The sequence below is a fragment of the Lissotriton helveticus genome, chromosome 5_1 (genome assembly GCF_964261635.1).
Source record: "Lissotriton helveticus chromosome 5_1, aLisHel1.1, whole genome shotgun sequence".
Taxonomy (NCBI): Eukaryota; Metazoa; Chordata; class Amphibia; order Caudata; family Salamandridae; genus Lissotriton; species Lissotriton helveticus.
This window is the reverse complement of record NC_136065.1, coordinates 1,694,112,799-1,694,138,904: the sequence shown is the minus strand read 5'-3', so window position 1 is coordinate 1,694,138,904 and position 26,106 is coordinate 1,694,112,799. Positions and strand designations below refer to the sequence as shown.

General features: G+C 45.9%; 1 protein-coding gene across 2 annotated transcripts in view; it reads left to right on the top strand.

Annotated features, from left to right (window-relative positions):
- The window catches only part of REC8 (REC8 meiotic recombination protein), a 690,516-nt gene that overhangs the window by 98,308 nt on the left and 566,102 nt on the right, over positions 1 to 26,106 (top strand). For both annotated transcript variants that reach the window (XM_078644950.1, XM_078644952.1), the window contains 2 exons: positions 9,383 to 9,464; positions 12,055 to 12,134. In XM_078644950.1, coding sequence (XP_078501076.1) covers positions 9,383 to 9,464; positions 12,055 to 12,134 — 162 coding nt within the window. The remainder of the gene's footprint in view (positions 1 to 9,382; positions 9,465 to 12,054; positions 12,135 to 26,106) is intronic.

The window sequence follows — 26,106 nt, the reverse complement described above, 5'->3', positions numbered from 1 at the left end:
TTCTTAATAGCTTGAATTGCATTCTTTCTGTTGATGAGAGTTTTCAAAAGAGTTTTCCTTCTTGTACAATTTTTGTGGATGACAAACCTATTGAGATTTTTGTTGACTCTTGTGCGTGGTACACCATTATTGGTAAGAATATTTTCGAACAATTGTGGCATCAGAGGGAATTATTGAGTCCAGACATATATCCTGGTGGGTACACGGGACAAAAGATTGCTCTAGAGGGTTTTTTTTGGGCCAAGTTATCTTTTAAGAACTGGGACATCAGAGCAAAAGTTTATGTAGCTACCAAGGGTGTGTCCATTCTTGGTTGGCCTCACCAACATGACTTAGGAATCAAATTAGATCCCAATGCCAATCCACCAGTTTATGTTGATGAACCCCGACTTGAAAAGTCTATTACCAATTCATTGGTAAACTTAATCTTAGATGCATCTAGCGATGTTAGTTTCACTAAGAGTGTGTTAGAAAAGTTTCCTGAGATTTTCAATGACAAGTTGGGGAAATATGTTGATTTCAAGCACAAAATTATTCTAAATGATAATTCGGTTCCTGTCAGGCACAGGGTAAGGAATGTTCCTTTAGCGTATAGACCCAAATTTAAAAGTAATTCTGGATGACCTAGTCAAAAGAAACATAATTGAGCCAATTGAATCCTCTCCTTGGGTTTCGCCCATTGTGATATCACTTAAGAGCTCTGGCGAACTTCGCTTATGTGCGGATCTTCGCAGTCTCAATAAGGAAATATGGGTAGATAAACATCCCTTGCCAAACATACATGAGTTAATTGCAACATTATCAGGTGCTACTGTGTTTTCTTCTATTGACTTGGCTAGTGCCTACCACCAAGTAGAATTACATGAAGACTCGAGAAAACGAACTGCTTTTGTTACCCCTGAAGGTATGTTCCAATATTTGCGCATGCCTTTTGGGTTGGCAAGTGCAGCCTCTGTCTTCCAGCGTCTAATGAAAGAGTTACTGACAGATTGCAAGGGAGCAGTAGCTTTCCAGGATGACATTTTGATTTTTGGGAAAGATTATATGGAACACGATGAGAACTTAACTTTGGTTTTGGAGAAAGTTCGATCTAGGGGCCTTACCCTGAAATATACCAAATGCAAGTTCAGACAACAGAAAGTTGAGTACCTAGGACATGAAATCTCAAAGTATGGTATTAAACCCAAAATTAACCATGTTCACAATATTGTCAATGCATCTTCCCCCAATTCAAAAGAACAATTGCTTTCTTTTTTAGGACTGACTGAATTTTATGGTAAATTTGTAAAAAATTATTCAGATATTGTTCACCCTTTGAGAATTTTATTGAAAAAAAATGCAAAGTTTGAGTGGGGCAAAGAACAACAGGATTCTTTTGAAATTTTGAAACGCAAAATTGTTGAAGCACCATTTTTGAAACCTTATTCTGTGGGCAAGGAGTGTATAATTTATGTTGACGCTAGCAATGTTGGCCTAGGCGCTGTTCTGATGCAAAAAGACAAATCTGGTGAGTTTGTTGTATCATATGCTTCTCGAGCCCTACGTGATGCTGAGAAGAATTACTCAACTATTGAGAGAGAATTACTCGCTTGTACTTGGGCTTCCCAGCACTTTAGACAATTTTTGTGGGGAACAAAATTCTCTTTGAGAACCGATCACAAACCTTTGATCACTATGTTAGCTGCAGGAGGTGGAAGTGTTCTTACTGCTCGCTTAGCGAGATTAGCAGCCAAATTACAGGACTATCGTTGTGAGGTTGTATATATTCCAGGACGTTTGAATGTCCATGCAGATTGCATGTCACGTTTTCCAGCAAGTGTAGATGTAGGGAACAAGGTTGATTGTGACGTTGCATATTCGTTTGCAGACGTTAATATAATTTCAAATCAAGAGAACTCTTTGGTTCTTTCTGAAAAAGTTTGGTCAGAAGCTATGGAAAATGATGCTGTTTTGAATCAAGTCAAACGGTTCTTAATTAAAGGATGGCCTGAGGAAAGGAAACTTTCCGGTGATTTGGCATCATTTTTTAAAGTCAAAGACGATTTGATGTTATGTCAGGACATCATTGTTAGATCTGATAAAATTGTCCCTCCTATGAATTTGAGAGAAACAATTTGTAAATTAGCACATGAAGGGCACATGGGCATGTCCACCACTAAAAGGAGGATTAGGGAACATTACTGGTGGCCTGGTGTTGATGCCATGGTGGATAGTTGGGTCAGGAACTGTTCTCCTTGCTCCTTGAGCGACAAATCTGTAAAGGGTTTGTCTGTCGACATCACTCCTATTGAGTATGCTGATGGCCCGTGGCGGAGATTAGCCATTGACATTATTGGACCTTTCAGTTACCAATCTGGTAAAGAAATGTATGCATTAGTTCTTGTTGACTACTTCTCAAAATGGCCCGAATTGAAAATTGTTGAGAAAACTTCTTCAGGGCAGGTAATTGATTTTCTTGATGAAATATTTGCTAGGGAAGGTTTACCAGAGGAACTAATCTCAGACAATGGTCCACAGTTTATAAGTGATGAATTTGAAGATTTTCTAAGGAATTGTGGAATTACGCATAAAAGAACCTCGAATTATTTTCCACAGGCCAACGGCCAAGTTGAGAGGTTCAACAGGGTTATCAAGGAATCTTGTCAATTAGCCGTAAGGAGTGGTTTGAAATGGAAAAAAGCTCTTCAGGCCACTTTGTTAACCTATCGGTTGGCTCCCAATTCAGTGACTGGTCTGTCTCCTTTTGAGTTGTTACGAGGGAGGAAACCAGGTTCTCGACTTTTACCCTGGTGGTTAAAAGGTAATTCTCCTTATGAGGTAGATTTTAAAGAGTTAAAGGATAAAATTGGGAAGTACCAGGAGAAAATGATTCAACATTCGGCCAAAAAGAAGTATAATACTTGCAGTGTAAAGATTGGTGATCTAGTTCGTGTAAAAATGGGTGGATTATTTCACAAGAGGGTTTCCAGATGGTCTGATCCGGTCAAGGTCACTGAAATCTTTAGCAAAGCTATCAGAGTGGAAGGAGGTAAAATATGGAATTTGAGAAGAGTCTCCTTATGCAAGTCTTCTGTTGCTCCTTTTGTTGCTTCTTCCACTCAGAAAACTACCGTTCCGGGAAAATTAATGACATACCATAATTCAGGAGGTTTTTCTGGTACGCATGAGGCTTATGATAATTTAGAGAATGAGGTTGTAAGTAATTCTGATGATGTGATTAATTCTGATGTTCGACCTGATCCGTGTGTTGAAATTGATAATCAATCAAATATAGAGAATGAAGAAATTCCCTTGAGACGCAGTGAGCACGTGAAATGTACTCCTTCGAAGTATAAAGATTACATTAGAATTTAACTTATTGTAGTATTATTGTTCTTTGGGGTTTTGTTTTGTTTTTATTTGTTGTTTTTGGGGTTTTGTTATTTATGCATTTTTTTTAATTTTATTTAATTAATTTTTTTAATTTTTTTAAAGGGGGGGAGGTGTGTGGTATTCCATGACTTGATGTCATATGGAATCTTTCTATGTCATTTGGAATACTCTGTGTAACTTAGAATGTTTTCCCTTGATATTATTACTGTTACTGTATTGCTGATGCTGTGAGGACTTCTCCTGCTACCTGTGGTTGTTAAGCTGTTCTTCATATGAATAAATCCACTTGGACCTAGTTCCTGTGTAGTCTGAATTACTACACCTTGGTTAGATCTATTCACCACAGAAGAGAACGCGCAATGTCATCAGTTCTGCACGTTAGAATTTCCAAGGCGGCACTCGCTCGGAGACGCTTTTCGTCACGAGTGGAGTTGCGGTCTATTGTACGCCTTTCCGCCTATACCACTTCTGCCCAGAGTGCTGAAGAAGATCAGGCGCGATCGGGCCCAGGTTATCCTTGTGGCTCCAAACTGGGCACGAAGATACTGGTATCCCGAGCTACTCAGCATGTCAGTCGATCCCCCGATTCGTCTGCCTCTTCGGGAGGACCTTCTGTCGCAGCAGCAGGGGACGGTTCTCCACTCGAACCTGTCCAGCCTCCACCTACAGGCTTGGAGATTGAGCAGCGACAGTTGAGGCCATTTGACTTGCCTCCTGAAGTATGTAATGTCATTCTGGCAGCCAGGCGTCCCTCCACAAAGTCGGTATACGCCTGCAGGTGGAACAGATTTGTGGCATGGTGCACAGCAAAAGCTGTGGACCCACTCTCTGCACCCCTTTCTGAGGTTCTCCTCTTTCTTCTTTCCCTTGCCCAGCAGGGCTCTGCTCTGGGCACTATCAAGGGGTACCTTTCTGCCCTTTCCGCCTTTTTAAGGCTACCTGATCAGCCTTCCTTGTTCAAGTCCCCCATTGTAAATAGGTTTTTAAAGGGCATCACACACATGTTCCCTCCTGTTCCTTTCGTGATGCCCCAGTGGGACTTGAATCTTTTACTTACTTACCTAATGTGTGCTCCCTTTGAGCCGCTTCATAACTGTCCTCTCCGTAGTCTTACTTTGAAGACTGCTTTCCTGGTTGCCATCACCTGTGCCAGGAGAGTGAGTGAGCTCCAGGCTCTTTCTTCTACACCTCCTTTCCTCTCTGTCCATCCGGACAAGGTTGTGTTACGGACGAGACCCTCTTTCCTGCCCAAGGTCATCCCCTTTCAGGGCCCTAGCTTCATGGCACCAGTGTTGGTTCTATCATGGCTCTGCGTATCTGCCGCGGAAAAGCTGTGTATCAGAACTGACGTCAGCGCGCATGGGCGGCGTCTAAGTATTCCGACGACGTCATTCCGGCGCTAACGACGCCGACGACGGACGCGGAGCCGCGGACGACGCCTGCCGGCACGCAGGGGTATTGCTGTGCAAAATTTTCCGGATCCAGTCTGACGCCTGGGGATATTCTAAGGTAAGGAATCTATCACTTACTAATGTCTCTTACAGATATATCGTTACACAAGTAGTAACTTGTGCTTTCTGTCTCAAATACATAATAAACATTCACTTGAAATGAATTTTTCCAGATGAAATTAAATGTAGTACAGTGTTCAAGATAAGCAACATTGAATTCAAGGCCTTATAAAAAAAAATCCAGTTAAGTGAAACATTAAAAAAATAAAGCAGCAGTTATAAATAAAACATCCAAAAACCAAAATAAATCAGATAACCATAGCAGGATTCAAGGGAGCTCTCTGAATCTGGATTATAGGAATCAATGGGCAATACCGATTCGGTATTTACCGAATCAGTAAATACCGAATCCTGCAAGGGTGCAGGGGGTGTCACTTTGACACCCTCTAGCACCCCAAGTACAGGCTTGTGTGACATATGGCACACATACACGCCCTAAGGGCATGTCTGTGTGTCACATGGCACAGGTGTGCATGCACAGATGTGCATGCACACCTGAATTCGGTATTTTACCACACAATAGGATTGTGTGGTAAAATACCGACTCTTAAGGGCCTGTGGCACTCTTAGGAGTGTCAGCTACATATGGATTTACCGATTCGGTAAATATACCGATTCGGTATTTTACTGAATCGGTATATTTACCAAATCGGTAAAATTACCGATTCTTAAAATAACATGCCCCTACATCTGAAAACCCTAATAACGGTCGGAAACGGCCGAAATCGGACGTTTCCGACCGGTATTAGGGCTCCTACATCTGGCCCTAAATGGGCTAACTCCAGTTCTACAAGCATTGGGTAAATAGCACAAATTCTACAGCTGAAAGGGGCAGAAGGGGGCTGAAGGGGAGTAACTTGTATCTCTATATCCTCACAAAATTGGAAACGTTTTATAATTGTGAAGAGCTAATTTCCTAATCTTACTCCAGTCCTGGTAATATTTGGGAAGATCTTGATAGAGGTGCAATTTACTATTCTAATTGCAATTCGATAATTAGTGCGGAAAATGAAAACAATCATGGGGTGCTGATTAAGTATCTGAACTGCAATCTAACAAACTACTAGAGAGAGGGTATGCATTTTTTTCTAACACCGGTCCTAGAACCATCTCAGAAAGTGTATAAATTCTAGGGAGACTCACTTACTATTCTAATTCCGATCCCAGTTTCATCCCAAATCCCCAAATCATTAATGGCAAGGAAAACATTGTTGAGGATTACGCAAAGACTCTAAAACTAATAACATAAACATTATAACTTATCCCTGTAGCCCAACATTTACTACAAGTAACCACAGTACTCATCAAAACCCTTGTCTAACTGTTAAGGATCCCAATCCTTGCACCTCAAAACTAACATTTTATACAATAAAATTAAAATAGGACCTACAACAGACAGAATGTAAACATTCTCTTCAATAAAAAAAGAAAAGAAATTAACCCCAAAATTACAATTGCAGCAAAACACCCAAAAAAGACATAACCATAAATCTATATATTAGTACCCCAAAATGTAATAAAACACTCTACCCACTCATTGCCCAAATAAAATTCGTAACCATCCACAAAATGTAGAGCTATCCCCACAAAAACATAAACACCCCAAAACCCCAATTTTAACCCATAACCCCATTATATTAACCTGTAAACCCCAAAAACGTCCCACCTCTAAAAGTAACTCTAATCTTCAAACAATTAAAAAAGCACACGGCCCACCACTTTCCCAAATATCTCTCACAGTGCCAAAAAGTCCATATGAACCCCAAAACATCTCAATATTGCATGAAAAATACTATCCACCAAAACCACCAATACTACCCAAATAAATATACCCCCCCTCCAAAAAGATTTAAAATACTACCCAGCCAAACCCATAAGCCCCCCAAAATTACGAAAATCTATTAAACACAAAGCATGCCTGTTGGACCTGGGGTCTCCAGTCCACATAGGGTAGCCTGGCGCAGAGTGGATCTAGCTGAACTCCAAGGCAATTGTGTAGTGCTTACAATCTCACCCACAGTAACCCTGCGCTTTACCTCCAAAATAAGGACACCACACCAAATTTGGAAAAATACCGGTTCCTTTTATAAAAGAATTTGGTTCACTTATGTCTCTTAGCAGAGTCTGAAATTCGGTATCACATTTACAGTTAAGATCACTTTTCAGATTACCAGCTTTGAACACTTTCCCAGTATCCCTAGTCTTTCGGTTACCAGGCAAATGTTGCTCAGTTAAAACATTTCTTTCAGCATTTCCAGTTACAGTACAATAACCTGTGGAAGACAGAAACGTTCTTACAAAAGGCTAAATTACCCACTCTAGCACAATTTTTATCTTTAGCAGTTAATCAGTTTGTCTTCTGTTTTTCAATACTTTTAAACTCTTTATGGCCCCTCTAGAGGTGTATTTACTGGTTCTCCGGGGTCTCACTTGATCAGCTCTGTTTATATTGCTGGACTCCTAGTCTCTCGTCTTTCAGTTTGCTCAATATACGACAGAGTCTCACACTCCTGAGACCCACCTGAGGTACCCTGGTGTCTCGCACCTTCCTGCCTTCAGTAATAGCCCTGCTCACTCTGAACTGCTGACGTTAGACGGCTGGTCTTTTATTGCCGGGAAATGGGGCTTTCAGACTCTTTCCTCCCACCACAGTTCCGGGGGTATTGGTGAGGCCCACTCAGGCTCTGGGGCCCCACTCGTCACCTCACCGTCTTACCGGGTACTCTGGATCTCGTCCCGGCCAGTCCTTCAGTCCCAAGTCAGAAGCGCTTCGACCGCTCCGGCGACGCTACCTCAGGCCTCCTTCAGCTGGCTGCGTCGGAGCTGTGCTGCTCTGCTTCTGCGTTCTTCTCACGCCGGCCGGCCTCCTTCTTCTTCCGGATTCACTCCGGCCGTCACACGCTGCACCCGCTGCCTCTCTCTCCAGCCCCGCTATCCTGCTGTCCTCAACCCGGGCTCTCCTCGCTGGGTCTCTTAAGCGGGGGGAAGGGGGGAGGGGGGGTCCTGCCACAACAGTAGCGGTCTGACCACAGGGACTTCGGTGGGCTGCCACTACCGGCAGATTTCCTCCGGTGTTCGTTTCAGCGTCACGAACCCCAAGGGAGAAGGACAACGATTTCCCAGGCCACCCCTCACCTTCTTCTAAAGCAACCGTTCAGGTAGGGTCACTAAGGCGGGGGGGGAAGGTAATGGTAGATCAAGTTATACAGTCTTTCCTGCACCAGAGTCTTCCTTAACGAATTTCTCAAGTGTTATGGGAACTGAGGGAGATAAATCCCGGTAGGGCTCAGTTGGTAGACAGGGGATGACGTCCTCAAAGTAGAACAGCCGACCCAGGGGTCAATCTAGCCCTTCTCAGTGCGCCTATCTCTCCACTCTATCGCCTCACTCCTACTCTGGTTCCCCTCAAGCTCCCTCTGGTCATCACAAAATGGCCACCCTCGATCTGGACTATTTATAGGCTGGACCCTGACCTCTGGAAGGTGCTGGAAGATTCCAGAACTTTCTACATACATTCCAATGGGTCAGCCTCACTGAAGTGACCGTTTTGTCAGTTGCTAGCCACCATTTTAGGTCTCTATGAACTGTGACTTTCCTGAGGGAAACTAGGCCCACAGAGCAAACGGGATGACAGTATCAAGGGACACCTAGCCCCCCTGGACAACAACAAGAACAATTCCAGTGGACATTAAAAATAAAAAGATTGAGGGGCAGAAAGGGGACAAAATAAATAAATCAATAGGAGGGACCACCCAAAGGGCTGACGGGTCTAACAATGCCATAATCTGCATTAGTGTTCCCAATATTTTGTCAAACTAGAATATGGCCCATAACATCATATACCTAAGTAAAAACTTATCTAATTACAATATTTTGAGCAACAATATTTTTGCAAGGACAGTATTCTGGCCACAATATTATGGCACAGTAATGTTTAAAACTCTTTTTTTCTGGACACATACCCATTGAAATAGCAGAACTTTCCAGAGAAGTTTTAAAACTTGGTTGGATAGGGCGATCACCAATTTAACATGATAAACCCTAAACAGACGTTGGAGACTTATTCTGTTTATAGAGCTCACCGTACTAGTCAGGACATCTACAATAGTAATCCCCAGTTTTTTAAAAGAGCTTTTATTCCAGGACAAATCTCAGGCAGAGGCGGGAATCTACAACTATAGTGTTTATTAGAAGAAACATATCAGGGCTTTGTGTTTAGGAATACTGGAATACAGGCTCCACAATTTTAATAACAGCTGGACTTGCTTATTAGCTAGGAACATTGCAGACCCTCTCTTTTAAAAAAAATAATGCTTGACCTACTTTCTTCTCTGTATTTTAATGCCCTCTCTCCTCTTCTTGATGCTCTTACACTTTTAATTTCCCCCCATATTGTTCACCTCTTTAATCTTTCACCCCATACTCCTATCTGTTTTTTTAGTTTCTCTCTATTGCCAGGAACAAACATAATTTCCTGTTTTCCTTAATTTTTTTGAAAGATTCGCCACCTCCTAGAGACCCCGAGTCCTGAGCGACGACGACTGGAGCATACCCCTCCCCGACCACGTACCAGGAGGCCAGGTTAGAGTGGCATGTGGTCTGAACACCACAGGGAGAAAGTGACTTTAGATATATTGAGGGCAGGAGCAGTCATGCAGGAGTGTAATCTATTGATATGGTTCTGGGGGTACTATATTCTGATTGGGCTTCACTCTGCTTTGCTGGTAATATGACTGAGTGCTCAGTGCTTGCAGCTGGTTGGTTAGGCCAGAGATGGAGTATGGTTTTAGGAGACCCGAGCACAGTTTACCAGGATCCGGTCATTTCTCATTACGCCCTTGGAGTTATACAGGTTGGGGAGAGAGACACAGGAAGGAGAGATGTGATATGCCATACAGTGACCTACTGTGCATACAGGTATATTTTAAGCAGAGATCTGGCTTTGCATGCATTCAAGTGTAAGCCTCTACTACCAAGTCAATCCATCACCAGATCCCATTCCTGCTCCCTATCTGGCAGACAGAATAAAAGATTAAAAGATAACCTTTAAAAAGGCTATGAAAGACAAGAGCCTTTATAAAAACAACAGTGCATTTTCAAACAAATCTTTTTATTTAGTTTGTACATAGAAAAAACAAGGGGTTAAAATCGAAGATCTTGTCGATACACAGAATATTCTTTTAAAAAAAGCATGTAACACTCTCTCCACCTCCCCCCCCCCCCTCCCCCAGCAAGCACTGCCATAGACAAGCCTCTCCCTCGAGAGGGAGTGCCACATGTTAAGCAGAGGAGAGATCTCCAAGTTTATCCATCTGGCCCCCAAACAGGATACCCGTAACTCCCTGGTAATTCCCTTGTCTGGGTGGATCCTTATAGCCAAATGGTTCTACCATGAAGGTGAAAGAAGGGGCGAAAAGGACAGACCTGTGTTGCCCTGGCCAGTGTAGTGTGTTCTGTGTGTTGTCCATTTACCCAGAATACTGCTGTTGTCCATTTACCCTAAATACTGCCGTTGGGTCCGTATAGGCGTCCAAGATTTTCTCTATCATGCCCTGCCCCAGCTGAAGTTTGTTGATTACAACCATAAGGTAGAGCCAGCTTTTTCGATCAAGTGGGCCAGGAGGCAGGGTCCAAACTGAGGTGACATGGTAGAAAAAGAACATTGAGTTGGAAAACTACCCAAGTGATTACTAGTGGTTAGACCTATTGCAAGTATTCCTGCCTTCACCTTTTGTGTTTTTGATGTAATGCCCTAAGTGGCTGGGGTATGCCCAAACTTGGGTCCCTTGCTCACTGTGCCACTGAATTCAAGCTATGCTCGATTGATGAGCCCCAGTCAGGACAAAGGTAATCTTGGGTTGCTTGTGTTGGGTCAGAGAGCATCTGGCCTGGCAGTTTGGCCTGGACTGTGCCCGTTGGAGCAGGGTCAAGACTGATTTTTATATGGCTGGATCCAAACTGAGGTGACATGGTGAGCAAAAGAAAGATTGGTTTGAATGCTACCCTGAGAAATTGCTAGTGGTTAGAATTATTATAAGCAATCCTCACATAACCTTTTGTGTGTTTGACAGTTGTGATTACACCAGGGCTCCAAGTCAACTGCCATGTGTTCCTAACTTAGTAGGACTGATTATGCAGCAGTTCTGATCACGTCACAGTCTTTTCATTCCCAAGGCGCAATCTTTAGAATTCCCACCCCAGCCTTTTCATTTATAAAGACCTAGATGAAATATTATAGTTTTCTGTGAAAACCATTGTTCTAATTATAACAGCGCTCTTTATCAATGCTCTATTGATGGCTGGCCTTTGAATATGCAAGTGATTTCTACTTGGTAGGGTAATGATGATTCAGGGCTATCAATATACCAGTGGTCTGTTTATGTCAGAACTCTTATGGCAGTGCAGCTCTGAAAATGGGATGATGCCCTTTATGCCAGAGTTTGGCTTGCATTCAGAGCTGTGTCCGTATGGCACTGTCACTATAAATATACCAGGGTACTGAAGATGACAGGTTTCTTATTATTCCAAATTCCAATTACACCTGGGCTGTGAATAACCTAGAACTCGGATATGCTCGTGGAGATTTTCACCCAATTCTGTATGCTATTGATTACCCTGCAAGGGGTCTCTACTGTAAAGTCCTGCTCATAGGTACTTGTTTTATTTTTATATTGAATTTTGTGCTCACCGACTCTTCTCAGGGTTATTCTGTAGAGTCGTTTATCCAGATCCCATGATTTTGCCCCTCAGTGTCTCCTATAAATAGTGTAACCATAGATTAAATGCTGGGTTATGCATTCCCTTATTCCCCTTCTGATGGTATCTTGTTAAAGCCTCGAGTTACTCATATACGTTCTGTTGTGTGTCTTTCTGATCCTTTTAAAGGCATCCTATTGAAGCCTTTTCTTTTGTCTATGACTCGGTTATGCTACATATCCCCACTTTCCTCTACTTGGAACCTACTGTTGAGAGTTTCAAAATATGTATATGGTGTATATTCACTTTCTCACCTCCTTTGTGTCTCCTGAAGAGACAGACCTCCTTAGAGGTTTAGCTGTCATATAATGGGCTGCCTGATTTCCCTCTCAGGGTTCTCTGTAGAGTCCTATACTCAGGTCTGTGGGTCTCTGATATCTGTTTTTTACGTACAATTACTATTCTTCCCTGACAGCTATAGATCGAGAATTACGAACTTCCCCTGAACAGATCACACTAATGGAGGAGGTCTCAATCAAGATGCCAGAAGTAGAGGTAACAACTTGCTCTTTGGTGATTTTAATAAAAACGTGTGCCTATTGAACCTACCTTGGTACTTTCTTTGTAAGTTTGTGGCTTAAAATGCTTATGGTTCCTGCCTATGTCTCTAGACCTATTACTGATTGTTGCTGAGTATACTTATTGTTATCCATCATTGTCTGCACATCATAATTCATTACCTTTAGAGGGTATGACTTAAACGCTGAAGACAGCAGCTGCAAACGAACTTTGCACTCCACCATTCTGTCTATTGGTGGCTGCTCCCCGGAAAGCAGTAGTGGGGGAAAAAAATTACCTGTCGTCACCTCCGTCCTCTTTCTTCTGTAAAAGCAAGAAGCACCCAGGCTTGCCTAAGCCGCTCCCGATAGTGTGTGAGCCCAGCACGGCCTCCTGGATGGCCATGATGAGTTTTGGGTCACGACGATGGGCTGCTGGCCTGCCCGCGCTGCTAGGCATAGCGTGCCTTCCAGGCTACTCTAGCTGTGGCTTGTAGAGGTGACTTCCCAACATCACAGCCAGAGAATTACACACTTGGATCTCCACCTGAGCAGACAGGCTCGCCCCTCTATGCAACCCAGACAAACAGCGCCCCAGGAAAGCCGCCTGGTTCACCACCGATCTCCAAGAAACCAGACACACCTGCAGACGCCTGAAGAAGAAACACCAAGACACCCAAAAGCCACACCACCTACAAGGGCGCCATGACGAACTACCACAACCAAATCAGAACCACAAAGATGAACTTCATCCACAACAAAATCCTCGCCAACTCCACCAACTCCAAGGAACTCTTCAGTGTCATTCAGGAATTCACCAACCCACGCAGCGAAACCACAGACATCACCCAGTCCCAAGAACTTTGCGATAAGCTTTGAACCTACTTCTACCTCAAGATCAAAAACCTCTACGACAACTTTGTCGACCATCCACCAGATGCTGTAGCCGCCCCCCATCCCCCCACACACACCAGCCAGCCCACCATATCCACCAGGACGCCGGTCATGGCGGAAGACACCGCCTCGGCAATGAAAGGAATCGAGTCAGGAGCCCCCACTGACACCTGCCCTCTCCACATCTACCACAGAACCGCGGCCACCATCTCACCCGAACTACAACACACCATCACCCAACCTTCAAAACAGGCACCTTCCCAGATGACTGGTCAAGGAAGTCAGGCCCCTGCTCAAGAAGCCAACAGCTGACCCCACCGACCTCAAGAACTACCAGCCCATCTTGCGCCTCCCCTTCACTGCCAAAGGTGCAGTGAAAACATTCAACAGGGAACTAACACGATTTATCGAAGACAATGCCGTCCTCGACCCGTCCCATTCCAGATTCCGAAGCAACAACAGCACTGATACCGCTTTACTTGCCGCCACGGACGACATCCGCACCCTGCTGGACCAAGGCCACTCTGCAGCCCTTATCCCACTCGACCTATCAGCGGCCTTTGACACCGTCTCCCACCACACACTAGTTGCCAGACTACACGACACCTTCATTCAAGGAACAGCCCTAGACTGGATCCGATCATTCCTCACCGTAAGAAGCCAAAGGATCAGACTGCCACCCTTCCTCTCCAATCCCACGAAAATCACCTGCGGAGTCCCACAGGGATCATCACTGAGCCCAACCCTCTTCAAAATCTACATGGCCCCCCTCCCCGACATCGTCCGACAACACGGCCTCTACATCGTATCCTACGCTGATGACACCCAGCTCATCCTCTCTCTCACCAGAGACCCCATCACCGCCAGACTCAACTTCCAGAAAGGAATGCAAGACATCCCAGAATGGATGACCAGTAGCTGCTTGACGCTCAACACAGAGAAGAAAGAAGTCTTCATCCTTGGAACCACCCCTGCAGCATGGGACAACACCTGGTGGCCGACCGCCCTCGGAAGCCCACCGACCCCCTCAAACCACGCCCAAAACCTCGGCATTGTACTTGAATCATCCCTCACCATGAACCAACAGGTCAATGCCGTCACCTCCAGCTGTTTCAATACCCTCCGCAAGACCTTCAAATGGACCCCCCCCCACCCATGCACTCATTACCAGCAGACTGGACTATGGAAACGCAGTCTACGCCGGCATTAACAAGTCCCTACTCCTTAAACTCCAGATTATTCAGAACACCGCCTCTAGACTCGTCCTTGGCATCCCCCGGCACGAACAAGTCAGACAACACCTACAAAGACTCCACTGGCTCCCGTGGAGAAAAGAGTCACCTTCAAAATCCTCACGCTTGCAAATGCCTCCACAACAACAGACCCAAATACCGCATCAAGAAAATCTACTTCTACGTACCCAAATGAAACCTACGATCTTCCAACCTCGCACTGGCCGAACCCCACGCATCCACAGAGCCAGAGCAGGGGGAAGATCCTTCTCACACATTGCAGTCAAGACTTGGAACGAACTACCAGCTGACATCAGACACGCCCCCTCCCTGAACACCTTCAGGAAGACACTCAAGACCTGGCTCTTCGGCTAAACAGATTGGCGAACACTCCTCACCCCCCCTCAGCGCCTTGAGACCTTCACGGGTGAGTAGCTCGCTTACATTTCCCCTGATTGATTGATGGTTACAATGTGAGGGCGGGTGGGAAGCCGGGTCTCCGGGCCTGGACTGGACCCTTCTCGACCATCCATCGCCAGTGAGGGGCTGGCGGCCTAACCCATCAATGGGTACTGGCCTTTGGGGCTGCTCTGGGAGCTCTCTGACACACCAGCTGTTGGCCACCACCTGTCTTCTCCCAATACTCCAGGGGTTTGGTAATCAACATCCCCTTGTTGCCAGTGTGGGCCTACTTGGGGAACACAGGCTGCGACCCTCCAATGCGGGAGGTTCTAACCATGATAGCCATTTACCGATTGGGCTTCCTCACTGGGGTGTTCTTCCCACCTTGACGGCGGGTGTGTCAGGCCCCGATTTCGCCACCGGTAGTTCAGGAGCTGCACCACGACCATTATGGCCCCACTCCAGCAAACAAAGCATGCTGAACAAATTTGTGCATTCTGGGGGATTTTGTGTTTGTGCACCCCACCACATTTCGAAGCCGGTTGACCAATGAGACGAGACGAGGAGCCCCACATCAGACACTGCCAGGTTCCTTACAGCCATTGACCAATACTGAGATGCCCCAGAGGCTAAGATCAATGCAATGGGGTCAAATAACATGCCAGATATGCCGCCAAGCTGTGGACAGAATAATGACAGCTGAAGTCTGAATGTCTGGGGTGTAAGACACAGTGGTGGAGATGAAGAAGATCATAGCACCTTTATCCTCTATCTCAAGAGAACTGGAGGCAAGGGTGGAAGATGCAGAGGGAAGAGCCCAGAGGAACAACCTCCAATTCGTGGGATTCCCCATGGATTGTGAAGAAGCCTCTCCTGAGAAATTCTTAAACATTTTGCTGTGCTCTCTTTTGTCAGTGGATTAGCTATCGCCCAGATTTATAATTGAAAGGGCTCATAAAGCTCTGGCCCAACGCCCGCCGCCTGGAGCACCTACCAAGCCTGTGATTGCTCATTTACTAAACTATTCTATTCATTTGTTATGCTTGCTCCCGAGACTCTCTGCTGTTTCAGTCTAACAAAATAATGGTTTTCCCAAATTACACCAGAATGGCCCAGCAACAGTGAAAGTCCTGCGTAGAGTCCCCGAAAAGACTGTTGAACTTCATCTTCTGTTGCATGCTTTCATACCCTGCCAAGTTCAAAGTTATTTATCAATCACAGACCCTCTTATTTGATCACCCCTGAGGAGGTACTTCACCCACATACCCCTCCACTGTTTGAAAGTGACATTGTTCGTGGGGACTGACCCAGGCCTCCCCACGAAAATCAGCAGTGTAGGCGGCTGTGGGCATTTCTACTGTCCTAGACACAAAAATTGAAGGATGCTTTTTGTAGGTAGAGGATATTAAGAGACTGGGCCTACGACCTGAGGTCTTCTTGCGCTTGTCAACCAGATTTGCCATACGTAGGAGAATGATGCTCTGCTTGCTGGAAGTACTGTTTTTGATTATGGCCTAAGGTGGGCCACTGGTTTAGCCCAAATACTGCGCCCCCACTTGGTACTTGTTGACCCTCCTCAGGCTTTTGAGGTTGTGACTCATAAGCTGGATGACAGGTGCTGATATTACATTTTTGGGAAAGGATACAGTTGGGAGATGACCTCACCACCGTCCGTTGGCGCTGGTCCACCATCGGTCCCGCAACCGATGCTTTATGTTTCAGAAGTATAGGGTGGAAGAGATTGGGATGTCATTGCTACCAATTACTGTTGTTGGCGCTGAAGTATTCTCCATTTCCCTTGACCAGAACTCATCATCATCATGATCTTTATTTCGGCAACATATGCCATAAAAGGTACAAATAACATTGCATCTGGAACAACTAATGATAAAGTATAAAAAATATTAAAACATATAGAACCAATGTACAGATATAGGAGCCAGCCATTAAACATACAGATATTGTCGATGTCATAAATTTATAATTTGACAGTTGTCATACATCCCCAACTAAAAGATATCTTCTCTTGTGCCAAACTATCCCCAAATATTTAGCTAATGCAAAAACTATATGCCCAGATAGGTCGGTGTTAAAGACTCTATATGCATGCAAACAGTGAGAGAACCCCAAGTTTTTACATACGGGGACAATACATTTCCTCCTCGCCTGCGCGTAAGCATTACAAAAAAACAGTATGTGCAAATCAGTTTCCAGTTCGAATTTACACCCTGGGCAATGGGTCGGGGAAGATTCCGCCCATTTACTAGTATAGGCCCGTAACGGCAAACTGCCATACCTCCATTGGAGATACAGTTTCCTGATAGTTGTTGGGAATATGACATCTAAAACAGTTTCGAACCTATAGCTGTCCTTGGTTATTAAAAATGATACCGTTAAAGTGCCTAGGCCTGTTCCTTGTAAATATGTGGGAAGTTTGCTTTCCTGATACTGGGTGATAAGCTGCCTCCGTGTGACCCTGGAGCATGATGACAATGGGTCAGACCATAGGGTGGATAACCCTAGTTTCCCTAGTTCTTTCTTTATGTAATTTAACCAGGGAATTTTCCCAACATTTGGGAGGGTAAGAATTTCCTGCAGTTCTAGCCCATAATTAACTAGCTCTGGTACAGACCAAATCCTGCGCCAGAATATTAAAGGCCGTAGTCCCATGTCTTCATCGAGGGGTCTCAAGCCCAAGTCGAGTCTCATTGGCAACAGGGGGGTGCTAGGGGGAAGTGATAGAAGCTGTCTATTCTCTATTGCTACTAGATCACGGTTGAACATGTAGCCCCAGAGTTCACTTCCATACATGACCGCAACCCTAGCCTGTGCTCTGTAGATCTCTAATGGGGGACCAACCGGCTTAGAAGAAGATTTATTTTTAGTAACCAGCTTAATAATTCCGCCTGCTTGACCAGAACTGTTGTGGACATCGTCCCCCTTCCTGACGGCTGCTCACATTAGTGGGAGCCGAAGAGATCTGAACCGGGTAATATCCTGGACCGTGAACTGCCTCTTGGAGAAGATTAGGTTCCTGTTCCTCCAGTAGATCCACTTACTAGGCAACAAGGTTCCCTTTCTGGCACGTTATGAGTTCATTCCAGTCTTTTACTGTGGACTCACAAGGGGATTTAGAGATGCAGCTATCTTTGTTAGGGGCCGCTTGCATTTTGTGGAGAAAACAGAATTAATGGATTGATGGGGCAGATATATGGTCCCTCTATAGAGATCTTTTTACATAGGTAAATGTCTTCATCCCATCACAACTGAGCGCCTTATTTTTTAAGGTAATCACAACATTGCCTGGAAACCTCCCGGAGGGTACTCTAGGTATGGGGGGAGATTGGAATAGAGTGGTTGATGACACTAGATATAGGCTTCGGGGAGGGGGCAGTGTGGCCAAGAGATGTTTAACAATTGCACCTTTTATAAATGCGATGGGCCTCTCTGACATATGATGACTTTTCCACCGACCTGAATGGGGATTTATGTTTCACTCCGAGGCACACAACACTTCCTCCAGACTTACATTCTGTTTCCCAAGGCAGAGGTCCATAGAGTATTGGTAGCACACATCCTTCCCCAGGAGCTCTCTATCCTTTTCCCGGTGAATATAATCATTAAGATGGGGCACGTCAAATTCCAGATGTGGTGGAGGTTGGCCATCTGGTCTCCATGGTAAGGCATGCAAAGACCACATAGATGAGGCCACAACCACATACTTTTCCCAGAACCAAGGTTCATTTCATTCCCCAGGTATCTTATGGGAAACCTTTTAAGCTACCCTTAGGGGGGATATCATAAGTTATTGAACTGGCAAGAAACGCAGAAGGCTGCAATCAGTAAATAATCTGAAATCGCGAATTCGGGACCAGGTGAACACACTGTTTTGTGGATTCAGGGCCAGAACTACATAGGAAATTGGCCCTCACTCAATTATTGCTCCAACAAGCACTACTAGATGATGCTAAAAAAAATACGGCTAGCCTCACAGACATGTCTTAATCAATGGGGAGATGCTGCTTCACCGACTCATAAAACACCAAATCCCGATTTTCTTTATTGTTGAGTGTTGACTCAGATGACTCGAAAATTACTGGAGGCAAAGATGAAGCCAGACAATTTGCGCAATACTGTACCGTTCTATATGTGCAGCAAGATGTAAGTCCCCAGGCCTTGATCAATAGTTTTGAGACTGATCTACCCCTTCGGTCCTTCTTGGATTTTGATCGGCAGTCTTTGGAGATGGACCTCACAGCAGGGGAACTTTTGGTTGCTCTGAGCCGCCTGAAATCTGGGAAAAGCACCCGGATCTAATTATTTCCCGGTGCACTTTTTCAAGTCATTAATGCATAAATTAAGTATTTCCCTGGAACAGGCACTGACGGAGATGGTGAAAGCCGCTGCTCCCTGACTTTTACAAAGCACAGATCATGATAATTCCTGTGCCGCTCCCACCAGCGACTAAAGTGGTGGTCCACACATGGAGAACATTCCTGTAATGCATGGGGTGGCGGCAACAAACTGGCGGAAATGATGGAACAGACACTACTGTGGGTGGGCACTCTACTGTGACATTTGGCTGGGTTGAAGAAATTCCGGCAATGGGATGCTATAGGCATCTTCACCATTGGCGACTTGATGGAGGACGCAACACTTAAATACCACCAGACTCTACAGCAGGAATTTGACTTACACCACAGCCAGTCATATCGCTTCCTGCAACTTAGGCATGCCCTAAGACCACTTATATTGCACTTAGAGGACCCCCGGGAATTAACCCCTTTGTGGTTAAATTGCTCATTGGAGAACAGGGAAGCCATACAGTGACGCAGGTCTACAGCTCGCTAATCCATCAAATGGCTGACTCCTTTGACACCCTCCGCTCTCCCGGGTGCAGGATCTGGGTGCCCCAATGGCTGAGAAGTGGATTGCGGCTAGTGCATCCCGGTGACACTCTGCAATCACAGCTAGAATCCTCCTTATACATCTGAAATGTCTTCATAGGGTATACCTTACGAGAGACTAACTGTGCAAGATGGTTGTGGTTGCCTCCCTCACATGCCTCTGCTGCTCGGTGCAGGATGGACCCTTCTCTACACAACCAGTAGTTGTACCCAGTTAGGTCCATACTGGAGACTGGTGCTCTCCTGTTTGTGATTGGTACGGGGGCGGAATATACCGTAGGATCCCAAGTTGGTCCTCCTACATGTCAACTCAGATTTCAATGACGACCGGTTCAGGCTGACTTTGCTTTGTCTGAGATTGACTGTGGCGAAATGAGATGTCTCTCGCCGATACAAAGATGAAACACCCCCATCTATTGAGGTGAGGCGGAGGAGATTAGACTCCTGCATGAGTATGATAAATTCAGTGTGCTAAGCTCAGGGCTACTGCCAAAAATATATGCAGAAAATGCAATATTAAATATAGGAGAAGTGGGCAGACTATTGGGGTATTAGCATCACTCCAGGCGAAACCCGCACTGCAATGTTAAAAACTAAAATACACACGAAAGATAGCTGTGTATAATCCTGAATAGCCTGACTATTGTCAGACTTCATCTGGAGGTGTGGAAATCGTTGAGGGAGACGGTGGCACATAAACCAAACAGACCACCAGAGCTATGAGTATCTTGTCTTCAGATTTCCCTCTTTCTCATTGAAGCCAAAATTAGAGCTGAGGTACTTGGTTGCATTCACTGGAACTACAGTACATCTGGATCAATGTGTCTTAATGTTCCATTGCTCCATGAGGCATAACATTAGACATAGATGGACCGACTAGAAGGGCCACTGGTGCTACTGATGGTACATTTTGAAAAGGTGTTTTGATTTGATGGATTGGACCTAATTGCTTGTTTAGAAAAAATTAACCTTGGACCCAAATTATCAGGATATACAAGTCTTCTATATACTAACTTTATAGCCAAGGTACTGTTGTCTGGGAGACAATGGATACCCTTTTCCTACGAAATGGTATCGGACAGGGATGGTAGCTGTTACCACTACTGTTTGCTATGGCAATCAATACCCTGGACAAGTGATTCATAATCTACGCCATGCCGGGGGATTCAAGTGGGTGCCTGAGATAGCGGGTAGATTGTCACTATACTCTGACTATATGCTAATGTTCCTTCAATGCCTCAAAGAGTTAACACCCAGAGCCTTCCAGGTGTTCTGTATCTTTAACAAATATTCTGGCTGAAGGACAAACCTGTCCAAGTCAGTCATATAAAAGATAGGTGTTGGGGAGCGAGCCTACAGCGGCCCACTGTCCTGAAAAATGCTACAGAGGGCTTTAAATATTTCGATTTTTATCTGGTTAGAGGAACGATCAATGCATAGCAACGAATCATAGTACCCCAAATGAACAGGCCAAAAAGTGATCTCGCCTTCAGTTTATTTCTACCATAATTGTTAATGGGGAAAGCACCCATTGTCAGAATAGTTTTACCGCCACGCTGTCTATAACAATTCCAACACTACCAATATAGAATCCCAAAAGAGTTCTTCACTTGTCTTAACTTAATGATTAGTGTTTTTCACTGGAGTGGATTGCCATAGCAAAGTGCTCTAAATGCAAATATGATGGGGGTATATGGTTGCAGATATTATTGTATACTATCTAGCAACACATCTAAAACTCAAAACCAAGTGGCAGAATATCACACAAACAATCCAAACTCAACTTATTCAGTACTGACCGACTTCCTTTTGTGGAAGGTGAACCCACCCAGATCTCCCACCAGCTACAAAAACAGTAATAAAACTATTGCAAGAGACCTTGTGGATCACAAGATGGCATAGAAAACTGATCCTAACCCAGTAAATGGCTCATCGAACCTCCGTGGAAAGGATAACATAGGACTCTCTAGATTTAAGAGCAGGATAAAAGATTCTACCATGAGCTAAATATAATTATAACATACACAGAGAACAAAGCTTCAGGTATTGCCAATTGAAACATTCCTTACTTCCCTATATCAATGATCTTACAGAACTATCAGACTGTAATTCCCTAGAAACATAATTGCTGGTGTAGGAAATGGGTTGGAAGAAGATATCCACACTATATTGTTCATTAGTGATTACACCCCAGACACATTCGATGTTCTCATGTGAGCTTGGGAAAGGGATGTGGGACAATTCTCAGATGAAGAATGGCAAAAGGTCAGGATAGTGATGAGGGAAGTTGCCGTAGCCACCTATTTTAGGATAATTCTACTGCTATACCAGGGCCTTGTAGTTTCATAGTTTCATACCGTGACATTACCAATGCCTGACTGAAAGAAGAACTACTTAGCTTGGAGGGGTGGTGGGTACAGGGGATGGACCCATGCATAACATTGAAGATTCTAGTATATAAATTACAAGGCTGTCCGTAAAAGCATATTAGTGGTTGTTTTTTTCGAGTTTTAGAGAGGGAACTGAGGGAAGAAGAAGATACACCAAATGTAGCTTTCAGTCTGTTCACACATTTACAGTCATACAGCAATTAAGGAATGTGAAATCGGATATGCACTGGGATCTAAAGGTGCCAAATAAATTAATGATGCATCCTACAATGTGATTTATTGCAGCTGTTGTGTAGATTATGTTCTAAATGGCAATAACTGTGTTTCATTAAAAATGTCCTTTAATCTCACAGCAAAATAAAATACTACATAGTTCAAAAGTAATTCCAATTGCAGGGTTCCGATCCTCAGTAAGGCATAACACCCTATTTCCGGTACTCTCTTCCCGATCTAGGGGGTTTCTAATTAATCTGGTCTCCATATTCTGTGGGCACTAGGTAATAAAAGATGTGGATTATTTCAAGTTTCCTTACTGATCAAATGCTAACTCCTGTTGAATGCCTTTCACCACCTGCGTCCATTCCGTCAATAAGTCTAAAGTCCGTGTAACAGGTTCTTCTGTGCCTCTGTGAGAAACTGCCCTCTTTCTTGCATGGTATGCCCCCACTTTTTGCTGAATTGCTGATGTTCTTTGACTGAGTGTGCCCTGGGCTCCTGCTAATCAGGTACCCAGGGCCTATGTTCCTTCCCTAAAATTGCATTGAAGCCTAAACCCAATTGTGGTAAGTGGTACCACAGGTACCCAGGGCACTGTGACCAGAGAAGGCCTCTAAGGGCTGCAGCACTTATTGTGCCACCCTTAGAGGTCCTTTACCCTGACACAGAACAAAGTGAAGAGTCGACATGGCACACATCTCTGTGTGCCATGCCCACAAACCACTGCCCTGGCATAGATCAGTCACCCCTCTGGCAGGGTGCACTATACCAGTGGTGAGGGTACAGGTGCATGAGCCCTGTACCCCTACAGTGCCCAAGTCCATTCTTGGGCATTTTAAGTGCAGTGCTGCCATTAAGAGTATATGGTGCTGGGAGTTTGTCATTACGAACTCCACAACACCATAATGGCTACACTAAAGACTGGGAAGTTTGGTATCAAACTTCTCAGCACATTTAACCCACAATGATGCCATGGTGGGATTTAATGTAAAATGCATAACAGAGGGCATCTTGGAGATGCTCCCTGAAACACGACCAACTCCTAGTGACCTGACTGAGTTGCTGCTTAGGCTGCCACCAACAGACATGTTTCTGGACCCCTGCGTCGAGAACCTGCTGCTCTCGGGGGCCTGAAACAATGCACATCTGGGAACGAGGTGCCAAGCCTTCTCCCCCAGGATAGGCAGGGTTCACGAAGGGGACGCTTCAAAGGCAAGTCGCCTTTGTGTGCCTCTCCAGACCATTTGCTGCTTCAAGCAACTGGTCCCCACTGGTTCTACCCCCCACTTTGAGCGGGACAACCAGCGGGGAAAAACAAGTGAGGGAAAGAAGTGTGCCAACCTCTGCCAACTCCACCCCTCAGGTGGGGAAAGCGAGGTGAAGCTCAACTCTGAGTCCCCGCCATCTTGAGGATGGGGGGACCGAGCCAACCAGGGACAGGTTCCTGCCCCCTCCCACTGGAGGGTGGCACGATAGGGGGGTGTACCCACCACAGGGGAGGGGCTCTTTTGTCTCTGCCCTTTACCTACCTGTAACGCCCCTAAATTTAGTATTTAGAGGGCACCCTGAACTTTGCTTCCTCAGATCCAGCAAATAAGAAGAAGGACCAAACTGCCATGCTGCCAGCTAACAAGAGAAAGACGCCCACTGACTTGGCCCTAGCCCTACTGGCCTGTCTCTCCTCGAACCTCCTCCTGCAAAATCCTGGCGTGTCCTGCAGCCAGCAACCTCAAAAACCCCGGAGCACCTGCTTGCCTTCACTTCCAAAGACTGCTTATCCAGTGGACACCAGATTTGTTCAACTGCAACCTCTGGCAGCAGCCGGAGACCGCAGATCCAGCCCTCTCTGCATCCGCCAAACCCGGCCCGAGTGGAAAAACACCAGGAGGAGGTCTCCCCGGCCATCCTGACCCCGAGATCCGGCGACCCCTGACCTGCCTCAAGCCTCCAGCTGACGCCTTCAGTCTAAATCCAGAAGGCCCCCCCTAACCGCGACCAGGAGCCGGTAAGAATATTCGACCCCAAAAGGCACCCCTGCACCCGACGCCCCACGGCCTTGTGTGTCCAAACCTATGGTGCCTAACCAACCCCTACCTTTCCAACTTACCTCTCCAAGTGGTGGACGCACCCAGAACTCCTTTGTCTCCCTGCCTGCAGTGCTTTTACCGAACCGTAGGTTCTTCATAGATAACAACAGAGCGCTTGAAATCAAAACAGCACTCTGTACCCAGTGCCGCTGAGGGTGCACCTTTTGTGCTACTTTGTTTCCCCATTTTCCCTGACCTAAACCCTAAGAGCTCTGCTCCCACAACCCTTGTGCAGCTACCAACCAGAGGCCCCCATTCCCCTTTGGATAACATTAGGCCTCAACACACTACACACGGCCGCCCTAGTGCCGCTGAGGGTGTAACAAGAGTGCATCACTGACCCTGTGGGACCCGTGAGTCTAACCCTAGAACCTTAACTCCCACAGTTGATAACTTACCTGTGAACTGATAACCTGTTTTTCCTCCATAGGTTTAATATTGACAATTTTCTTCCAAAAAGTTTTCAAGTGTGGAGTTTTGAAATCTAAAAATATTCTTTAAAAATTGCACAAATAACCCAAACATATTTACTTACCTGTTGGCAGGAAATGTCCCAGTGCTGAATCTAGGTATTCAGCACTGAGTTAGAAAAGTAACGTAAAAAGTAACTTACCTGTAACTTACTGAAAAAAGCCTATTCATTTCAATGTACTGTATTTGCTATGTATTGCAACCTACTGCATCCCCTGTAAATCAAACAAAGTACAATTCCAGTTACATTTTCAAACTGTTCTACAATCCGCAACGTATTACTGCAAAGTTTTTAATGCTTACTTGTGCCAGGCTTGCTTGGTTCTAAAATAAAACAACAGTATATTTTGTATACAAAAACAATTGTCCTAGAGTTTAGTTCAGGAGTGTGTGAATTCATTCCTGACTGAGTGTGTATATCAAATGCTTAACACAGTCCTCTGATACTGCCTTACTGCTCGACCACTCTACCACAGGGCTTGGTCGCTCCACACTCTGCTGCCGCTCCTGCCTGCCTGCCGCCTCCTGACCTCGCTCTCCGCTGCTCCTTCCCGCCGACCCCGCTGATCGCCGCTGGATTTCCCGCCGCTGCCTCCCTGCGGCCCCGCCCCCCCGTGATCCCATTTGCCGCCCGCTCCCTTACTTAAGGGGACTGAAGGGGACCACAGAGTGTGACCGCTCAGCCCTCCACAGGGCTTGGTCGCTCCACACTCTGTTGCCGCTCCTGCCTGCCTGCCGCCTCCTGACCTCGCTCTCCGCTGCTCCTTCCCGCCGACCCCGCTGATCGCCGCTGGATTTCCCGCCGCTGCCTCCCTGCGGCTCCGCCCCCCCGTGATCCCATTTGCCGCCCCGCTCCCTTACTTAAGGGGACTGAAGGGGACCACAGAGTGTGACCGCTCAGCCCTCCACAGGGCTTGGTCGCTCCACACTCTGCTGCCGCTCCTGCCTGCCTGCCGCCTCCTGACCTCGCTCTCAGCTGCTCCTTCCCGCCGACCCCGCTGATCGCCGCTGGATTTCCCGCCGCTGCCTCCCTGCGGCCCGCCCCACCGTGATCCCATTTGCCGCCCGCTCCCTTACTTAAGGGGACTGAAGGGGACCACAGAGTGTGACCGCTCAGCCCTCCACAGGGCTTGGTCGCTCCACACTCTGCTGCCGCTCCTGCCTGCCTGCCGCCTCCTGACCTCGCTCTCCGCTGCTCGTTCCTGCCGACCCCGCTGATCGCCGCTGGATTTCCCGCCGCTGCCTCCCTGCGGCCCGCCCCCCCGTGATCCCATTTGCCGCCCCGCTCCCTTACTTAAGAGGACTGAAGGGGACCACAGAGTGTGACCGCTCAGCCCTCCACAGGGCTTGGTCGCTCCACACTCTGCTGCC